The sequence below is a fragment of the Anguilla rostrata genome, chromosome 9, assembly GCF_018555375.3.
Source record: "Anguilla rostrata isolate EN2019 chromosome 9, ASM1855537v3, whole genome shotgun sequence".
In the NCBI taxonomy this organism is placed as follows: Eukaryota; Metazoa; Chordata; class Actinopteri; order Anguilliformes; family Anguillidae; genus Anguilla; species Anguilla rostrata.
In genome coordinates this window covers 20,578,051-20,599,316 of record NC_057941.1, presented here as the reverse complement: position 1 = coordinate 20,599,316, position 21,266 = coordinate 20,578,051, and the positions used below count along the sequence as shown (strand labels likewise).

Genomic DNA, 21,266 nt, shown 5'->3' with positions numbered 1-21,266 from the left:
TGTGGGAACCCTATTAAAAGATAAGGTCTGCATAATTTTAAATTTGTCTTATGATCAACATAAGAAAAAAATATATATAATGGGTAAGGAACTGGTCTTGTAACCGAAAAGATCAAAGGTTCATTTCCAGTAGGGCACTGCTGTTGTACTCTTTAGCAAGGTACTTAACCTTTATTGCTTCAGTATAGCTGTATAAATGGATGCAATGCAAAAGTTGTGTAAGTCCCACTGGGTAAGAGCGTCTGCTAAATACCTGTAATGCACTGTAACATCCCACGAAAAGACTGAAATCTAGGCTACAATTAACTATCCTACCAAATATTGTCCATCTATCTAGGCCATATATAGATAGATAGTTTATTTGTCCTCAAGGAGGAAATTATTTTCCACAATAGGTGCATACATAACACAAACAGGTTAAAGACAGAATTCTACAAAATACAGGATTTACAGGAACACTTAATTACAGGGGGTTACACAACAGAGACAGAAGGCATGGATAGCCTAGCCAATATCCCGGTAGTCAGAATTTATTACGTTAGGCTTATTCATGTTTTTGATACAGTATTTGCAAAGTCATAAAATGTAGTGATTTTGATTATTATGGTCTGCCTGCTTTAGGCGATTCTGAGCTTGCCCACACTTGATATGGCCATCTTTCAATTGACTGAAAACGCGTTTGCGGCCGACGCGGCCATGGTGTGCCAGTAGTAGAGATGGCGACGAGGGGAACCCGGCAGCGGAACAGACGAGGAAGCAAACAAGACGCAAATAACGTGAATTCCAACATTGCAAGTGATACCCGTATAACCAAAGACGAAAAAGGGATCGAAGACAATAAAACTCCAGAAATACGGAATGAGTGAGTGCTGCAGATGAGTCGATTTTCATAATCATTAGCTAGCTAGCTAAGTAACGTTGGCTGTCTAAATCTTCTTTAATTTGCTAACGTTAGCTCGCTAAATTGACATAGCATGTGACAGGAGCTCCGTAAATAAATATGTCTCTGATTACTCATTATATGCTAGTGCGTTAAACAGAATTTCACATCTCGTTTAAAATATAGCAGCGATTTAACTGCATAGCTGGTGTGGTTCATAGGTTACGGACACGTAGCTACGAAGTAACAACCAATTGTCACGTTGTCTCATTCATCCCAGGGTGTTCGATGGCTAGCTAACGTTACCATCACCAATGTTCCAAAGGCTTTGGATTTGACGACTTAACCTGTGGAATTCCTCCACTTGCGGGAAATAGGCTGGCGAACACTTTTATTATTCCTAGTGCACGTTAATGTATATGAAGCTTTATTGGCTGCTAATCTTCTTAGCTTTTTGGTCTTGAAAACTAGCTAGTAGTTACGTGTGTACAAGCCGTAACCTGCTTAAGATATAGCTGCCAGTTGTTAATTAGGTAAAGGTTTATCTGGATGAAAGACAAGAAACAGCAACCAGTCACTGTGTTCTTGTCACGCATTTAACAGAGTTCAACGCGGGACCTTTCGTGACTGAAGTTAGCATATTAGACTTCGTTCTGTCAGCTCAGATGTCGCATAGAAATAGCAAATTGCACACTGCGCATGCCCTGTTAGATAAACGATTATCTTTTAACCATTGCGCCTCGAGATCACGATAGGTAGGCATTATCGTCAGCAATTAATCTTACACTTAGGGTAAATGTGATGCTTTATCACGAATCTACAAGGTATTTAAAATTCATATTCATTCTGCAATATTGCTGTGCTCCCTCTGCTTTGCCCCTGGCTGCTTAGTTTGTACCCAGATAAGCATGTGATCCCCTTCACCCAGCCTTTATCCTATCGTAGGACCTCCAGCAAGGCAGGCCAGGTATGGGCACCCGAGGGCTCCACTGCTTTCAAGTGCCTGGTGTCAGCCCGCTTCTGTGCTGCCTTGCTCAGTAACATCTCCGATTGTGACGAGACCTTCAACTACTGGGAGCCTGTGAGTGCTGTGCACTGCTGACAGCTCAGTCTAACAATCACCTAATCATGTCTCCTTTCAGTACTCTCCAGATGATGGGTTCTGATGCTCTCCCAATCACTCTCAACTCACTTTTTAGCATTAACTATATCACATTTTATAACACACTCAGTCACATTAATTATTCTCACTCTCAGATGTCATAGTGGAACACATAATAGACTCATAGTATCTTATTGTCCTGCTCTTGTCTGTCACAGTCTCTTCCTATCGCTGTCTCTCTCTGATGCACAGTTATCATGTCATTCTAAAATTATGGAAGGAGTAGACCGAATAAAAGAGACTTGTGTGTGAGATCTCCCCCTTCTGCCCTGTCAGACACATTACCTGCTGTATGGCAAAGGGATGCAGACGTGGGAGTACTCCCCGGCTTACGCCATCCGGTCTTACGCCTACCTGTGGCTGCACGCCCTGCCCGCCTGCTTTCACGCCAAGATACTGCAGACCAACAAGGTGGGTGCTCCCAGTACCACAGGAAAAGGGCTTATGGAAACATCAGTGTAGAGGCTCAATGCATTTCAGGATTTAATGCCGACTTCTGACTATACCCCCGATCATTTATTTGATTTTACATTTTATTTAAAAAAATGTTTTAGATTTTTGTACATTTTTGTTTTCTTGGTGAAAAGAGTTTACTGTGATATCTTATGTAGGAGAGGACCAGTACTGGTCTGTACTGCTGTTTGGAAAATTAAGCCAGAAAAATTGTTTGGAACAAATGCACCTCTGAATCAGTGTCAGTGCAGAATGATCCCGAATGTTGTTTCCTTGGGTTGATAGGTCCTGGTGTTCTACTTCCTGCGCTGTGTGCTGGCGTTCACCTGCTGCGTCTGTGAGCTCTACTTCTACAAGTGAGTGCTAGGGAAGTCCCTAACCACAAAGCGCCTGTATAAAGCTGTCCTACAGTTTTGTAGAGGGGCTGGTCAGAGCGGACAAAAAGGGGTGCCTCAAGGGGGGTGTACTGCATGCTCCACCTGAACAGAAAGGGATGGGTCTTAGGTAGGGTCTAAAACCTACTGGCTTGATGACTGTGAGTCACATGCCCCTCACCCGTGCCCCCATTCCCTTACCTTTTGTGTGTGCACGTGTGTACATGTCTGTCCTTTGTGTTTCTTTGCAGAGCCGCGTGTAAGAAGTTTGGTCTCCACGTAGGACGGCTGATGCTGGCCTTCCTTGTCCTGAGTGCCGGAATGTTCTGCTCCTCTGCAGGTTTCTGTAGAAGGATTATTTTATTTTTGCGTTATCATTAGTATTTTGCATAAGATGTTGGATATGTTCTGTAGGTTGTCCTGGATGAGCAGGTATACATTGTTGAATCTTAATGTGTGTCATGTGATCCCCAGCCTTCCTGCCCAGCACTTTCTGCATGTACAGCACGATCGTGGCTATGACAGGCTGGTTTCAGGACATGCCCAGTTTGGCCATCCTAGGCGTGGCAGCAGGGGCCATCGTGGGCTGGCCCTTCAGTGTCCTTTTGGGGTGAGAGTATAGGCTCAGTTTGAGGGGTTCTGAGTTTGGAAATGGGGGGAAGACCCTGTATGATATATTCCTGGATCCATGAGCCCCCTCTTGGCTGTCCGGTAGAACTGCACTATTTCTGTTGTCTGCACATCTGAATTTGGATGCCCAGGCCCAGGGGAGCAGTTATGAGCCATTAGTCAGGCCTGGGACACTCAGAGCTGCAGATTTAAAATGGTAAATAAGTTGATTAATATGACTGATTAGCTGCATATCCCACTTGCCTGATGTCCCAGGACTCAATCACTCCCTGATTAGAGGGAAAGAATGAACCAGTAGTGCTACTGGCTTCAATGCCAGGTTTGAGCATCCCTGGGTTAGGCTATTGGGATTCAGGTTCTTTTTCTGGAAGACAGCACTGTCTGTCGAATGATGGAACAGGGTATTCACCCTGACTTCTTTCAGTAAAACTTCAGCTATATGGATATGTGCTGTGTAACTGGTCCTGGAGAAGAGTAGCCTATCAGATAATGTAATTTTATGTATCACAATACTTACTGTCTTTGCATATTAAAGTTCTCTGGTCATGCAGATAGACTATTTGAATGTGCAAGAGCTGAACTGACTGCTCTGTTTTCTGATAGGTTGCCCATTGCCTTTGACCTGCTGCTGCTGAAACGCAGATGGAAGAGCTTCATTACCTGGACTCTGGTGTCCCTGCTTCTGTTCCTGGTAAGCTCACACGCAATTGTTTGAGTTCTCCAAAAGTAAACCGCCACAGTAGTAAACTGTCCCTCACAATGCCATGTCTCTCTCTCTCTTTCTCGCTTCACTCCATCTCTTTCCCTCACTTTTTCTTCTCTCTTTGTTCTGTTATCTCTCTTTGTACCACTCTATTTTTGTCCCACCACTCTCTCTCCCTCCCCCTCTCCCCTCTTCCTCTCGTAGGCCCCTGTGGTGGCAGTGGACAGCTATTACTATGGAAAGCTGGTGATCGCTCCCCTCAACATCATCCTGTACAACGTGTTCACTCCGCATGGCCCCGATCTCTACGGTACAGTTTATTTCATCTGCTTTGTCCCAGGGATGTTTTTGCATTGTAGTGAAACTGTCTCTCGGTTTTTTTTTCTATTTGTTATTTAGTTTTTACTGTATATAACAGATAATTCTTTCCTCATAAATTGTCCCTATATGAATCACATGCAAGACAGGAGAAGCTGAAGCTGCCGCAAGTAAAGATGTCTGCAGTTTCAGAGAGCTAGCAGGAAGGGGCAGTGTTGGCTTATTATTCGCTGAAAGTGGATTCGTGGATACACTTCTCTGGTTTTATGTTTTATTTGTTCTCTCTGAACCTAGATGGAGCACTAACTTAAAGTAAAGTTTGCGTGTGCTTTTGTGTGTGTGTTTTTGCGGTGCGTGTAGGCACAGAGCCCTGGCAGTACTACTTTGTGAACGGTTTCCTGAACTTTAACGTGGTGTTCGTGCTGGCCCTGCTCTCCCTGCCTCTCACTGCGCTGATGGAAGCCCTGCTTCAGAGGTTTAATGGTGAGCGAGCACTGTGACATCAGCTCCCTTCACTCAATACCGTGTGTGTCAGTGTGAGTCAGTGTGTGTGTGTGTGTGTGTGTGTCTGTGTGCTGAAAGTGGGAAAGGGCTGAGTGTGTGCGGAAGTGTGTGTGCGTGTGTCTGTGTGCTGAACGTGGGAAAGGGCTGAGTGTGTGCGGAAGTGTGTGTGTCGGCCGGGTGATTTTGTGAATGCTCGTTATCTCGAGAGGAACGGTTGCTGTAAACGGTCCAGAGAAGCGTGCGGAGAGAACATTGTGTCTCTTTATTAATGAATGCAGGCCTTTGCTAATGGGCTGCTGCCTGGGCGCTAGCCAGTGTTTGAAGGTTATTAAACACTCAGAGATGCCAGACATGTTTGATCAAATGAAATTAAATGCTGTCTACTTCCACAGGAGAATGTATTGTTCCTTTGCCCCTTTAAAACACATGCTCAGTATCAGCCTGCTGTGAGCTGCAAGGGTAGCATGCTCGTGGCCTCAGATTGAGCATGGAGCATTTCAGACTGGGGCTCAGGCTTCTGCTGGTTTGCTGGTCTATGTGCTAATTCACTCTGAGGTACTGTACAGCACACCCTGTACAATGGCAATTACACTACAGTGTCAATGGCAGCTCAAAAAGAAAAGGGTTCATTCACATAACCAGCTCAGGAGTGGCTGCTTGGACAGCGCATTCGGACTGTGAGGTCACAGCTTGCCGTTCTGCCCGCGCGCGATACAGCTATTCGCGCGTAAGCCGTGTCATTTGCTGGGGAGGGGTGTGAGAGTTCGGTCAGCAGGCTATAACGCTCAGTGTTGAGCCGCTTGCATTGTGCACCCAAATCCAATTAGCCTGCAAGGATAACAATGCATTCGTAATAAGGGCATGTGCTCTATAGAGATTAAGATCTCTGTGCTGCACGTCTTTGCTGACAACGCTCAGCAATAAGCATTTCTGTAACTGGGCACCAGGTGTTTGGCTGGCAGACATTGCATGACCTCGCATCGCGTTATTGATTTGTACTGAGTGAGAGGGAGAGAGTGTGATAGAAGAGAGGCGGTGATGGAGAGGGTCATAAATGGAGAGAATGTGATGGAGGGAGACTGAGAGAATAGAGGGAGAAAGGTGAAAGACTGATGGTTGGATTTAGCGGCAGCAGCAGGATTACAGTGCAAGCATGTGACCTCACCAGGAAAAGAAATAGGACTTCTCCTTTGGTCATGCGGCTCACATTTAACACAGCTGGGTGGTCAAGGTGACAGTGGCAGGAGCCATGACAGCTTCCTTCCCTCCCCTTATGCAGCAAAAATATATTTTTCCGACCGAGTTGAGCCAAGCTGGGTGTCTGTTAGCCCAGGGTGTGCTGTAACTGAGTTGAGCTGAGCTGTATTTGTCTGTAAACCCAGGGTGTGCTGTAACTGAGCTGAGCTGAGTTTTGTGTCTGTTAGCTCCGGGTGTGTTGAATCTGGGCTGAGCTGAGCTGTATTTGTCTGTAAACCCAGGGTGTGCTGTAACTGAGCTGAGCTGAGTTTTGTGTCTGTTAGCCCCGGGTGTGCTGAATCTGGGCTGAGCTGAATTTTGTGTCTGTTAGCCCAGGGTGTGCTGTAACTGAGTTGAGCTGAGCTGTATTTGTCTGTAAACCCAGGGTGTGCTGTAACTGAGCTGAGCTGAGTTTTGTGTCTGTTAGCTCCGGGTGTGCTGAATCTGGGCTGAGCTGAGCTTTGTGTGTCTGTTAGTCCAGGGTGTGCTGTAACTGAGTTGAGCTGAGCTCTGTGTGTCCGTGTGCCTGCAGTGCAGAACCTGGGCCGGCCCTACTGGCTCACTCTCTCTCCCATGTACCTGTGGATGCTGGTGTTCTTCACGAGGCCCCACAAAGAGGAGCGCTTCCTCTTCCCCATCTACCCCCTCATCTGCCTGTGCGGGGCTGTGGCCCTGTCATCACTGCAGGTGAGCCCTCTGTTCCCACACCAACCTGATCACTCTGTCCCAACACAGCTCTCCCCCCACAAACTCACACACACAGCCACTCTGTCCCAACACTACTCTCCACACACATACACACACAGTCACTCTGTCCTGACCAAACTCTCCACATGAAATTGGTCACTTCGTCCAGATATAACTTTCCACGCCAATGTCAACTGTGATTTATCATTTGCAGGCAGGTAGGTAGAAGTATAAATCAAACTCCGTGAATGATAGGACTAATTAAGTAAGTGAAAGTGAGCCCCCAGGATATGAATGTCTTTCCCTTAACACAAGTCTTCCTGCATGCATTTGTTTTCTGCAGAAATGCTACCACTTCCTGTTCCAGCGCTACCGTTTGGAGCACTACACAATCTCCTCCAACTGGCTGGCCCTGGGGTCTGTGCTGCTGTTTGCGGTTCTGTCGCTGTCTCGATCCGTGGCTCTTTTCAGAGGTGAGGGAAACCACAGGTATACACACACACGCACATTCGCACGTATACACACACACACACGCGCGCGCGCACACACACACAGACGTATACACACACAGGAGCACGCACACATGCACACACACCCACATGCATATACACGAGCGCACAGGTAGTGGGCAAAAAAATTATGTGAAAGCCATGTAATCAAGTGTTGGGCAACTAGCATTTTTTATTAAAGTGGCTATCCTTTCCCCAGGCTGAAATGTGAGCAAATAAGTAACCCACTGCACAAGCTGTGGTTTCTCGCCTACTTTGCCTTGCCTGCACACCTATGTGGTAGATGTGCTTTGCATGTGCTTGTTGTCTTTCATTTACCAAGGTGTTTCCATAGTTTCTGCATTGCCTGTATGTGTAAATACACGTAGCAACACACATTTACACAAACACACACACACACACTCAAACTTATAATAATGTTTGCATATACACACACCACACTCATACTATAGTGTTCACAAGTACTGTATACACTGAACAAAAACCAGACAGTCACATGCATGTATACACGTAGCGCACAAAAAAACCACACACAAAAGTATATACACTCACAGGCACATTCACACCTTCCCTCTAGTTTGCGAACAGATGCATGCATGTAAATTGATGCTCATGCTCGCTTACATACACATACACCCCCCACACACATGCACTACACGTATACATGTACTCCTACACATGTACCCATAGTCACATGCATGTGTGCACAGACACTCTCTTTGAGGGATTTGTGAATGGCTAACTGAATGGGCCTGGCCTTGCCTTTTGTTTGTGTAGGCTACCATGCCCCTCTGGACCTGTATCCTGAGTTTCACCGCATCGCCAAGGACCCTACCATTCACACCGTTCCAGAGGGGAGGCCGGTCACCGTGTGCGTGGGCAAGGAGTGGCACCGATTCCCCAGCAGCTTCCTGCTGCCCAACAAGTGAGTCGTGCAGGCCTGCTTCCTGCCACAGCCGCATGCACTTCCTGTGCTTTCTTACATGTGTGCTTTAGAGGCCCTTTGTCAGTTAATCTGGGGCCCTAATTGCACAGATAGTAATTCTCAACGCCTCCCCCCCCCCCCCCCCAGCTGGCAGCTCCAGTTTATTGCGTCTGAATTTCGGGGGCAGCTCCCCAAGCCCTACGGCCCGGGCCCCCTGGCCACGCGGGCCCTCCCCTCCCACATGAATGACCAGAACATGGAGGAGCCGTCCAGATACGTGAGTGAGCTTCACGCCTTCCGCTGAGCGGAAGTCTCCCAACACACATAAGCACACACACACAGACATAAGCATGCCAACAGACCCAAAGACATGTACGCACTCAAACGTGTCTGCAGACACAGATACCCGCGCGCCCGTGTGTACTGACTCTCTGGTCTCCTCTCCTGCGGCCCCCAGGTGGATATCAAGCACTGCCACTACCTGGTGGACCTGGACACTGAGACGGAGGCCCCTCGCGAGCCGCGCTATGCCGCCAACAAGGAGGAGTGGAGCATCGTGGCCTACAAGCCCTTCCTGGACGCTGCCAGGTCAGTCACCGCACTGGGCGGAGCCGTGCCAGTTATGCGAACCTCAGCCCATGATTAGGCTTTTTTGGTTTATTTTTTACCCCAGTTTGGAGTGCTCAGTTAATTGTGCTCTAGCTCATCGCTGAGGCTTCTTCTGACAGTGCTGACTGTAATGGTCTCCCCTCTGGGACACTTCAGTGTCAGTCGCCGCTGCTTTCGCTTAGAGGTCCATCTGCACCCGCACATCAGGAGTAGGACAGGTGGAGCACATGCACACTTCTGATGCACTTTCCAGTGAGCCGATGTGCACGACAACAGTCTTTTCTCCTTGCCGTTCCAGTGGGTATACCACAGTCTTCCAAGAAATAGCAACTGAAGAAACAAAATCTCTTATTGATTGAATCTCAAAAGGAAAGGCACAGCATGCTTGACATTGCACACTGCACCCTGAAGAGGGTGTTAATGACAGGACACAGGAACTCACCTCCTCCTGTTTCAGGAAACTGTCAGTTTCCTTTCTTGTGCATTATCTTTCATGGCCTCAGCTGCTCCTGCTGTCACACTGCCCTCTAGAGGCCATGTGAGGAACTTCAGGCAGTAGGGTGCCTTTGTCATTTGCTAGAAGTTTACTGGACTTTGGGAAACTTGTGAAAGATGTGAAACTCCTGAAGGTGCATTTGCCCTGCTCTAATTACTGTAATTACCACATCCAGCCCCTCTGTAATAATAATGTTTCTAAATACAGAGTACGCAGAAAGACTGACTCAATCACTCACTCACTCAGACCCACAAATACACACACAGAAGCACACATACATACAGGACAATGCATGTCCTCTCTCTCTGACACACACGCACACACACACACACACATGCAAGCACGCTTATACGTGCATGCAACATACACATGACACAAATGCACACACAAGCATGTGCACATACAATGAGCTCCATAATGTTTGGGACAAAGACAAAGATTTGTAATCAATTCACATATGGTTGAAGTGCAGATTCTCAGTGTATAATTTTAATAAATTTTGGTTTCACCATGTAGAAATTGCAGCACTTTTTATACATAGTCCCCCATTTCAGGGTACCATTATATTTGTGACAATTGGCTTACAGGTGTTTCTGATTAGTCAGGTTTGTTCAGTTGCTTCCTTGGTGCAGGTAGAAGAGAGCTTTTAGTATCTGGTCTTTATTTTAGTCTTTATTTTTGGAGTCTGTTATTGGATTTTTTCAACATGTGGATCAGTGTTGTTCATTAATTATGAAGCTAAGTAATAAGTGAAAAACAGTCAGAGACATGAGCCAAACCTTAGACTTGCCAAAATCAACTGTTTGGTGCATTATTAAGAAGAAAGAGGGCACTCACAAGCTCTAATTGCACAGGGCCAAGCGCATGAACACAAACACACACACACTCACACACAGACTCATTCCCTGCCACACGTGCAAGCGCGCGCACACACACACACACACTCACACAGGCGCTCTCACTCACAGACTCATTCCCTACCACACACGCAAGTGCACATACACAGGAGCTCCCGGCCACACGCGCAAGCGCACACACACACACACACACTCACACACAGACTCATTCCCTGCCACACGCGCAAGTGCACACACATACACACACACACAGGCATGCACACACACAGGAGCTCCCGGCCACACGCGCAAGCGCACACACACACACACACAAATGCGCCTGTCAGTCCTGGAGGAACGTGCGTCATTGGGGCCGTTTGATCCCAGCGATGTGTGTGCGGTGCAGCTGAGAGGAAAGCTCTAAATATGGGAGCATTTTGCATGCTCACGGAGACGCCTTCCCCAGCCCCCCCCCTCCCCCCTCCGGTCTCACAGAGCGCTCTGCCGCAGCCTCCGCTAGGCCACCCTCATCATCAGAAATCAATGGGGTCGCTCGGTCAGAACAGCCCTGCAATCCCAGCCCCGCTCAATCACGAAACCCGCGCTCCGGTCGTCTCCCGCAGCTGTTCCGCACACCCGTGAAGGGCGCGGCTGCTCCTCGCGGCCTCGGGCTGGGTCGGTCTCCGCACCTCCCTCTCTCCTCCCGCGCTCTCGTACGGGAGGGCGCGTGCTCACGTCCCCAGAGGAGTTGAAAGGTGCATCTGCTGAAGGGTAATGAGCTGACTGGCTCCAGCTTGGCGCTTTGGCTGGGTGATGGGAAGGGTGAGTAAGTGAGGGCATCTGGCAACCTGATCTGAAACAGCCGAGCTTACCGATGTGTTTCGTTTCCACAATCTAAAAATGAACGAAGTGTTAATAGTTATTGATGCCACGGTGTCATTAGAAGGCGTTTTAAACGAGGCAAATTGTCTTATTATTATTCATGTTTTTCTGTTGTTAATGCTCCTTGGTGTAGTGGCTGTTGGAAAATAAGAAACTATTATATATATATATATATATATATATATATATATATATATATATATATTTGCTATGTTTGAAATGAAAATACAAAAGAATGTTTTATTTGGGGTGTTTCCATTTTTAATATTTACTTCAGTGAGAGATTCAGCTACTGTCAGACAGGTACTTGCATTACATGAGCGGTGGGTGACACTATAGTAACTGAAGTGCGTTTGATTATATTATGCAGGGCTATAATGGCTCACGCAGTTAGGTTGGGTCAGCGGAAACATGTTTACGGATTTATGCTATTATGTTCAGACATGGCTAGCTTAATTTGAAGAGGCATGGATCATTTTGTTCTGGAGTATGTCATGCAACACCATTAGCGTACAGTGCTACTGTATTGAGTGTTTTGTACGAAACCTTATACAAGACACTCCAGGTTTACCCTTTAATATATTAAATTAAAGCCACTTACTCAGCTCAATTCCAAAGTTAACGTATATTTAGTTTAAAGCTCAGCCTGTGAAATCTTCTGGATGGTGTTTCAGTGCAGTAGCTGAGAGAGAATATATCTGTTAGTGATTTCAAGAGGATTTCACTGCATTTAACACTCTGTGATCCCTTCAACACCCCCATCCCCTCCCCTCAATTTCTCACATGCCTGCTTTCACACCTCCCACTGCACGGCCTTATGGGACGTGTACTGACGTCAGCGAGAGCCGGCGCAGCAGCCCTATCTCAACAGTGCTGGGGAAATGGAGCTCGCAGACGGAATTAGAATCGCCATGTGAGCCAGTGGCTAAATGGGCCGATACGACAGCTGCTTTGACGTCATACCCCCTGCCCCCCCCACCCCCAGTTTTCCTTCAAGTCCAATAGGGGTTGTTAAAACTCCAAACCCCAACCTCCTCTGCGGTCCTACTTCCCACTGTGTCACCTTAAGAAACCCCCCCCCCCCGCCACACCCTGTTGCTGAAAAGTTTTTTGCGCCCCGCCCCCTCATAGTTCATGCACACACCCGCACCCAATGGTGAGACCTCACACCTGCACAGTAACTATAACTCTTCACACCACCCCAACTTTTCTCCATGAGACTCTGCGGCCCCCCCATTGTAGCTGCCATGTTAGTTGGTGGGAGCTGGACCAGTTTTCCATGTCTGAATTGACCCTCTGGAAGGAGCCATGTCCTACTGCATCTCCCCGGGCCCCCTGTTCCGGAAACATCCTGAACCGTACATGCTCACGCCCACGTTCGGGTACGCTCTAGTGCTCTCTCGGGGTGCTGTAGCAGGAACAGGCTCGGCGAAGGGTTGGGCAGGATGCGGGGGTGCTGACCAAGTTCCGCGCGTCTGAGCGGTGTAGAAATGCGCCCCCCGCACTCCTATGGAATTCCCACCAGGAGTCGTCCTATTAGATTCCTTTGTCTTATTTTCCAAGAGATCCCGTACAATAGGCGAGTGGTCACTCTGCACACCACACGCTACTGCTGTGAAGCCAATGACCGGTTACAGGGAAGTATGTCAGACACACACACACAGCTGCATGCAGCCTGCTATGGCCCAGGCAAAATGCGCATAAAGCGCTTCTGCGTATTCTCATCTGTAAATGCGAAGGTTTTTTTGTTGTTGTGGGAGGGAGGGCAGCATTCCTGCCTGTTTATCAGTCTGTGTTTAGAGGTCAGACAGGAGCCTTGTGATGGCTGATGGGGAACCGAGACGCTCGAATGCGCAGACGACTGGAGGTGACTTTGTCCTCTGTCTCTCTGCATTGCACCCCTCCTCTCTGGCTGATCTAACCATCCCAGAGTGATGGGCTCTGCCTGCTGTGTGCCACTGCTGACATTAGGGGGCAGCCTTGCATTATTTCAGGGAGAGTATACGACAAACACGCTTTATTGAAAACCGAGGCAGGTTTTGTCAGATGAGAGAGCTTCTGATTTCTAGCATCACAGATGTCGTAAGGGTTTGGAAATTGTAGACTAGTAACCAGAAAGATGCATGGTCCCTTGCCGCAGATCTTATGGTATGTGCTTATGTATCATGTATTATGTATCATGTTGCATTATTCAAATTTCTATTGAATAAAATATATATATATATATGTATTGCACCCTTTGTTGTGCTTTTAAGGCTGTCTCTTTAAATTCCTTCTGAAGAAGTATAAATGGATCGTTATTACTGGATACATGTATGAATTGCAAGCTGCAGAGTAAATAAGTGATGTGATAAGGTGCTGTCGTTTTCCTGTCCTGCAGTAACATTATGACAGTAAGGTAATTAAGCTCGCTTTCTCTCCGCCTCTCTCAGGTCTTCTCGCTTGCTCCGGGCGTTCTTTGTCCCGTTCCTGTCGGAGCAGTACACCACTTACAACAGCTACGTCATCCTCAAACCCCGCCGGCCCAAGCAAGCCAGGAAACGGACACAGCCCTGACCCCCCCCCGACCCCCGATCCCAGCCGCACACATGCAAAAACACACACACACACACAATCACTCTGTCTATCCCTCAGGTCATCGTTTCCCATATTTCCTCTGTCATCAGCTTGGTCAGCGGCTCCACCTGCTAGCAGTGTGTTCGGCCAGCGGGTGTGTGAGCGTGCACACATGTGATTGTGTGTATCTGTGTGTATATGTAGTATGTGTCTATTTCTTTGTGTGTGTATGTCCACGTATGTGCATTTTAACAGTGTGTCTGTGTGTATGTGTGTATTTATGCATGGATGTTTGTGTGAATGTGTGTGCGTGTGTGTGTGTGTGTGTCACACTACTTGCTTGGACCAGGAGGGTCAGGGAAAGGATGAGCCTGCAAACACAAACAGCAGTGGAGCTACAGAGCAGCTGTATGACCAAGCCCCCTCTGACCTCTGACCTCTCCCCCACTATCACACATTCCTTTACCCTTCGCCTACATCCATCTGCAATTCTGCCTCTTGGGTTTGTGTATAAAAGAAGGAGGCTGAAGATTCCGGTCCCCTCCCCGTCGTGGTGTATCCATGTTTTCTTTGTTTCCCCGTGACCGGCCCAGGAAACCAAATGAACCGAACTCTGCCGGCCTCCACCCGGCCTGTTTACGCCCCGGCCGGAGCCTCGTCCCGCGTCTGTCGCCCGTCTCCCCGCGTCTGTCGCCCGTCTCCCCGCGTCTGTCGCCCGTCTCCCCGCGTCTGTCGCCCGTCTCCCCGCGTCTGTCGCCCGTCTCCCCGCGTCTGTCGCCCGTCTCCCCGTGTCTGTCGCCCGTCTCCCCGTGTCTGTCGCCCGTCTCCCCGTGTCTGTCCCCCGTCTCCCCGTGTTCTTTCTTTACAGAGTAAATATAAGAATCATGCTAAGCCATATCGTGCGATTTGTCCTGATCCTCCACAGCACCCCTGTTTGGCAGGAAGATGTAGAAATAACCGTGCAGTTCTAAAAGGCACCTACTGACTGACCGATGTTCTTTACATTTATGATTTAATTCATTTAATTCATACTTTCTGATCAGAAAATTGAACCAAATTATTGAAATGAAAATTTAAGAGGGAAAAAGTCAATAGGTAGGGCAATATGTCAATGAAAATATATTCTGAGGAAAATGTATGTCTGGGAGAAAAAAGTTTTTTGTTGGATGTACAAATGTCAAATTTACAAATTCTTGGTAGGTCCAACCTAAAAAAATGTTTTTTTTATTTTTTAATATAAGAATGGCCCCTGACGATATTAATTGGGTTGGTTTTGTGAAGGAGTCTCCTCTTTGGTTCAACGAGGCTATATGTCAGCTACCAAAATGGATCAGGATGTCTGCGTTGAATGTTTACATTTGGATTGTCTTGTGTATTGTAACAGGAATTCAAACCAGTGTTAACTGTGACAAGAACATTGTCAAATAAAAGACAAGATATCATTGTGTGCATGTGGATGTGCAATGGATGAGAATGGATGGATGGATGTCCAAGTGTGCACTCATAAGTGTGTTTGATGTGTGTGTGTGTGCGTGTGCACACGCATGCATGTGTGGGTCAGTGGAATGTTTGTGGATCACACAGTGCATGCTTGCCTGCGTTCTCCCAAATCTTCTAATGCTGTTGCAACAATGAGACAAATACAATGGTGCGTTCTAAACTGGTCAAAAAAAATTGGTTTAAAAAAAAAAAAAAGGACAGAAGAAGAGCAACATGGACAGGCACAGGTTAAAAAAAAAAACTGGCCCACTGAATTCAAGAACACAACACATCTCACATAGAGGATTCTGCTGCACAGCGGCCCACATCCCTGCGGATCTCCGCACCGCGGATACACAGAGCCTGTGTGGGACATCTGTGAAACAGATGGAACGTCGTGTTGGCCTTTGTCCCAGGTGCAAAGGATGTGCATGTTCTGTGCATGTTCTGCTTACAGTGGGGTCAGGTGGTAAATGCCATGTGTGTGCGTGTGTGTTTGTCAGCGAGGGGATTAGTGAGCTGTCTTCAATGATGGCACGCTAAGCCGCAGGATACCACTGGGAATATCCTTTCAAACCCCCCACCCTCCTCCACCCCCCATCGTTGCGATGACGCACATAACCCCTTTTCAATCGCGAAAGAAAGGAATATATTTGTTATATAAATACAGCTGCATAACACCAAAAATGGCAAATTCCTTCCCATAATGGACTTTAACCAATGCAAGCTTGCTAGTATTTTTGTGTATGGTTTGCACAGTGGGAGTGGTCATATTTATATGCAGTCCACATACTTTCTTTCGTAAAGAACTCTGCCAGATCCCTTCCTATAGCCTAGCACTTGCTGTCTCTACTGCATGTACTGGTACGTACCTCCAGACTTGATCTGACAACATTTTGTGCTCATAGTTCAGCAGAACAGGCCTTCGTTTAAACTACCCTATGCAGAGGTATTTTGTGTCTGACCTCTTGGATGTTCAAATGTGTTTGGACATCAGTGTTAGACTTCCAAACTGGTACCTGCAGTGCATTGGGCAAGGCAGGGAGACCCCAAAGCTAGGGATATATGACATCAGAAGCAGTTTCCTACTGTCGGACTTCAACGGTACAGTAAACTCATAGGAGTTACGAGGGCTCTCAACATCATAAACCTGTCTCAGTTCATTCATCACACGTTTACCTAGAATACCCTTGTATAGATCTTGCATCACTGTTTATCCAGGTCAAAATAGATACTTCAATAACATGATTATTCTGGGTGACTGAGTTTGTAAAGGTGCTAAAGCTGGACCCTATACCTATCACAGGTTCTATCCATGCAATTGGTTAACTGGCAGGGAGTACAGAATCAGTGGACCCAATTGGCCTCCTTTTGCCAGAGACGGCGTGGGTTTAAGCAAGAATTTCTTGGTTAGCGCTGCACTAAGGCCTCCAATATAATGTACCAGGCTGCCGTAGGCTACCAGTTATCATAAGTGAGAGATGTTGCATCCTGTGCTTGCTTTCCTGTGGTCTGCTTTGTGGGCTGCTGTGTAGAAAATGGACACTGGCTCAGGTAACACTGGCCCATAGGTAGATCACAGGAGGACTGTATGCTTCGGTCACAGTGCTTTTATGTGGGGGCTAGTGGCGCAGCAATGTCTTCAGACACACTTGTGGAAAAATATAATGGAAAAAAAAGGTAATTCATAGCATGACCACCATTGCAAAAGATTTTGGGCATTAAGAAACCAGCTCTCCGGTGTGACCAGACCCATCACTGAGGCATTCACCCATTTTCCCATGGCAGCCTTATCTCACAGGACTGTTTGCTTTCCATATTGAACTGCAGGACACAGCCTAACTGTCTCTATCACTGTCCAACCAGTGGTAAAGGACTGAGAGGATGGCTTTGAACAAGGAAGTATGTTTGCAGTTTTACTTTAAAGGGTAATTTAACTGAAGTATCTCAGATTGATTATGTTCCCTCTAGAAACGCGGTTCACAGAGAGAGAGATATCCATTTCCTTCTACAATAATGTCATGCCCTGACATCAATGTGTGAAGTTCTCACTCTACAGGCCCATCGCAGACCAAGCAGACTTGGCAAACGGGAAGCCGGCAAAGAAAGAACCGGTCACAGATAGATTCAGCCCACCTCCCTTGACTAATTTTAGAACCTTAGTTATCAGTACATTGCCTGTAACTCCTCACAGGGCAGAATCAGAGGGGAACCAGGAAGTGACAACACGGTCTTGTGTGCACTGGTGTATTGCACTGTAATGGAATGATAAGTAATATTTTCTATGTTGGTCTTGGCTCATCCGAGACAAATAGATTCATAACTCCCTTTAATATTCTATTATTCATTTATATATATTATCCTTAGAGCGTCGCTGTGATTTATTTTCATATTGGCCGTTAGTGCGGCACAAATGGTCTAGGCAGGGGAATGACTGCCAATGAGCAGTAGGCAACTTAAAAATACCAGATGTAAAACCCTCCATTTTATTAGCATTTATTGCAAGCATTTGAATTTATTCACACACTTAATCAGAGGGACTTATTAATTATTGCATATAAGGCTAGATAAACCGTAGTATAAATATAAGTCTACTGATTGAAACTGTCCATTTATAAAAGTGCTACAACAATCACCTTATCATGCACAAGTGCCACAGTAAAGGGTACTAACTGAAACAAGACCGATAGAACAAGTGCCATAACAGCACTTGCAAAGTAGAGCAGAGATCAGAACTGGCTGCAGTTCAATAAACCCCGTTAGAGCTCAGGAAGATTTTTTCTGCACAGGTTGGTTTTCAGTATGGGCTAAATTTAAGGCTGGGAGTCAATCAACATTTATATGTAACTGACTAACAATTCAAAAATTATTTTTTAAAGGATAAATGTTGAATAAATACATTTCAGATCCAAGCACAGCCTCCCTAAACTTGCCCCATCTATAATGGGACACAGTATCTCTTTATAAGTGTGCAGCATGGAGCACTGCTTATAGAACTGGGTTTGTTGTAAATGACAAGGTACATAACCCAAATGACTACATAATAACATCAAGTGAACGGACAGATACAAATTAATTAAATTTAAAGTGAATCTTAAATATTATTTTCAAATAATGTTACTGCTAAGTAAAAACTTGTGTACAAGGTACAAGTGTTTAGGTTGTTGCTGAAGCATTTGAACTATTTTCCCTTATTTTGTGGCTATCAGGTTATCACTATGCCACCCCCACCCATGCACCAGAAATACTGCAGCTCCTCCGATGCACTGGCCTGCAAGCCAATTCTACACCCTACAGGCCATGCAGTACTGGCCATCAGAGGACACGTGATTCTCAATGATGACAAGCAGCCTGGTAGTGTGTGGATACCTTGCACCTTGTTAGGAGGAACTAATCCTGCGCTAACCAGAGAAGCCCTGTCCAACTTAAATCCAGCTAACCCCTGGCAGAACAACACTGACTATAACCTGCAGTTGTGCTGACTGCGGTTAGCTAACAACCTATCTGAGTCCCAAACCTGTGGTGTTGATGCACAGCCTGTGTCCACAGAGTGCGCCTGCACTGACCGATCCACTCAGAAGTACCCTGATATGACTTTTTAAATGTGATTTTCTTTTATTGTAGAATATTAACGGTCAAGTACATAGACTTCTTTCTCAGCCATTCGTTCTACCAAACTCTTGTCCAATGATCATCTTCGGTGACTCGCCAATCCTGTGATTTGCGAGTCGATGTGTACTGGAGATTGTGGTCATTATTTTAGTACTTATGCGGTCTGTGTCATTTCAAACGGATTAGACTGGAATACGTTGTGTTCTTTTGCTCTTTTATAACACTTGAATACCAGTCATCAGGACAATATTGCCTGTAATGTTTTTTCAAAGAAATTGCAAAATATCAGCAATAAAAAAACAAAAACAATTGTGTAAAATTGCTTCCACGAAATGAACATTCAATCTCAAAACCAACATTTTACCCAATTAAACTGAGAGGAACAATAATTTCAAGGCAATTCATTGTTTGCTGCATTTATTTCTTAGATTGTTCATTGCTTCCAAGTGTTTTAGAATGAACTGCAATTATGTTTCAAATACTAAAACTGTTTGTTCAACAAGCAAATGTCAAAGTAACTTGAACAAAATATGCAGATGGTAAACCGTTTTAGTTTTTGTCCTTTTATTTCTCTGCAATAAATCTGTTTCAAAACAGCATCCTCTGCATTCCTGTTATGAAAAATTACCTTCGAAGTCATTAATACATCAGCAAGAAAGGAGACTTCAGTAAGTTCTATCCATTACCATAAACATTCTGAAAATAAAAATAACTTTCTCTTTAATGTGTATATTGTTTGTTAATCTTCTCGCATTGTTAATTTATAAGTTGTTATACAAGGACCATAAAGTACAACTGTGGATTGCGCCTTTAAGAAAATGGTCTCAAAGGTGCAAAATGTTCTAACACAAGCATGTCTACAACAGTGTAGTGTCGACAGAACCAGACATTAGCAAAGAGAGTACCATCATTGTGCTGATTGGGAGTCTATTTTCACTTTAACGCTCCCTGTGAACCCCCCCCCCCCCTCGCTTTTACATTCTCCTTTCATTTCTGCAATTATACAGCACTGCCTGATAATGACATGAATTATTGATGTAGTTTTGCACAAATGAATGAATGAGTGAAAGCTTTAATCACTGGGACAGACAGATGGTCTGAGTGTGTTCTGATCAAGGTATTAAGTGTCATGTGTTTTGGTCTTTGAGTTTGTGTTTTCTTCTGGGTGGAGTTCAGAGGGAAACAACACACTGCTTTTTGTCAGTTAGCTTTTAAGCTCACTGGTTTCTTCTAGTACATGCACTCAACTCCATCATCTTAGGAGACATTTCAGTGCAACAATGGACAGGATGACATCTGCCGCAGTCGCTGCAGAAGAGCCGATTTCTCTAGTAAGCACCTCAAACAGTGCAAGTAGAGTCAACATGTTTTACCTTTTAGGTGGATTACCTTCATAAAATAACGTTGAAAATCCAAACCCTGAACATGTTGCACTAGCTAATTATTTATCACACTATCACGAGGATGTTGTCGAGCCTCTTCACTTTGATGGCTGACTATTTTTATTTGAACCGGAATACACAGATGAAGAGCTAAATAAAATGTGTTTGCGCACAGAATAGTGTAGCTTACAATCAATTCTGTAAATTCAGACAATTATTTTTAAGCTTGACAAATGAATTTCAACAATCACATTAATTTCCACTTCCCAATAACAGGTTTATATAGACTTGCTTGAAGCTACATTGAACCTGTAGCCTATTTTGATATGCCCCATAGACGCTGTGGTGAAGCTACTGGCATAAAAGAGAAAGACAAAAAAATCTAAAAAGCCAAAACTTGACAATGAAGCAATTACATAAAATATCATCAAAACCGATAGGATTGATGAAAAATAATACAAAAAAAAACTGACTTTTAATGTCCACTTCACACATTTAGTATTGTTTCCAGATGACTGACATTTTGGGAAAGATATAGCAGCAGCATTCCAATGCAGCTTGTGCATGGACTGCTTACATTTCTTACATCATACAACCAGAATACAAGTCGGCCAAAATAAAAATAAACCAGCCAGTTACTGATCGTGTGTTATAGAGCAAAACCGGCCAGTCCTGGTCCACGGCCGATCAAGCAGTACACCCCTTGCATATATACACCATGTTCTAATACTAGCTAGCCTATATGCTGTATTCAACAGTGCGAGTTGTACTGGATAGAGATGTTCCATGTCTAAACCAGTGGTCATGCTAGCCCATTGAAACGCAGGACATTTCAAAATCTGCATTTTATTCCAATTCACTCGCAATTTTTTAAAAAAACAAACTATTTTTGCCATAATATGCCAACTCACTATAATAACACAACAATGTTGTTCATAATTTCACTTGTAACAGAAGCAGGATGAAATAGCGAGATTAGCTGGAAGAAATAAACTACGTTAAGGCATTCTGGTCAAAATACATTTTTGCCACA

General features: G+C 45.4%; 1 protein-coding gene across 2 annotated transcripts; it reads left to right on the top strand.

Moving 5' to 3' along the window:
* Positions 1-655: 655 nt before the first annotated feature.
* Positions 656-15,207, top strand: alg9 (ALG9 alpha-1,2-mannosyltransferase). Of its 2 annotated transcripts, none has more exons than XM_064350968.1 (15): positions 656-862; positions 1,772-1,961; positions 2,319-2,453; positions 2,781-2,851; positions 3,121-3,209; positions 3,344-3,479; positions 4,103-4,190; positions 4,407-4,512; positions 4,881-5,003; positions 6,793-6,947; positions 7,291-7,420; positions 8,234-8,381; positions 8,529-8,658; positions 8,839-8,969; positions 13,637-15,207. In XM_064350968.1, the coding sequence occupies exons 1-15, from the start codon at positions 717-719 to the stop codon at positions 13,758-13,760; spliced, it is 1,902 nt and encodes a 633-aa protein (XP_064207038.1). In that variant the 5' UTR covers positions 656-716; the 3' UTR covers positions 13,761-15,207. The 2 variants fall into 2 exon arrangements, with proteins under 2 accessions (XP_064207038.1, XP_064207040.1); XM_064350970.1 differs by having other exon boundaries at positions 661-862; positions 1,826-1,961.
* The last annotated feature ends 6,059 nt before the right edge of the window (positions 15,208-21,266 follow it).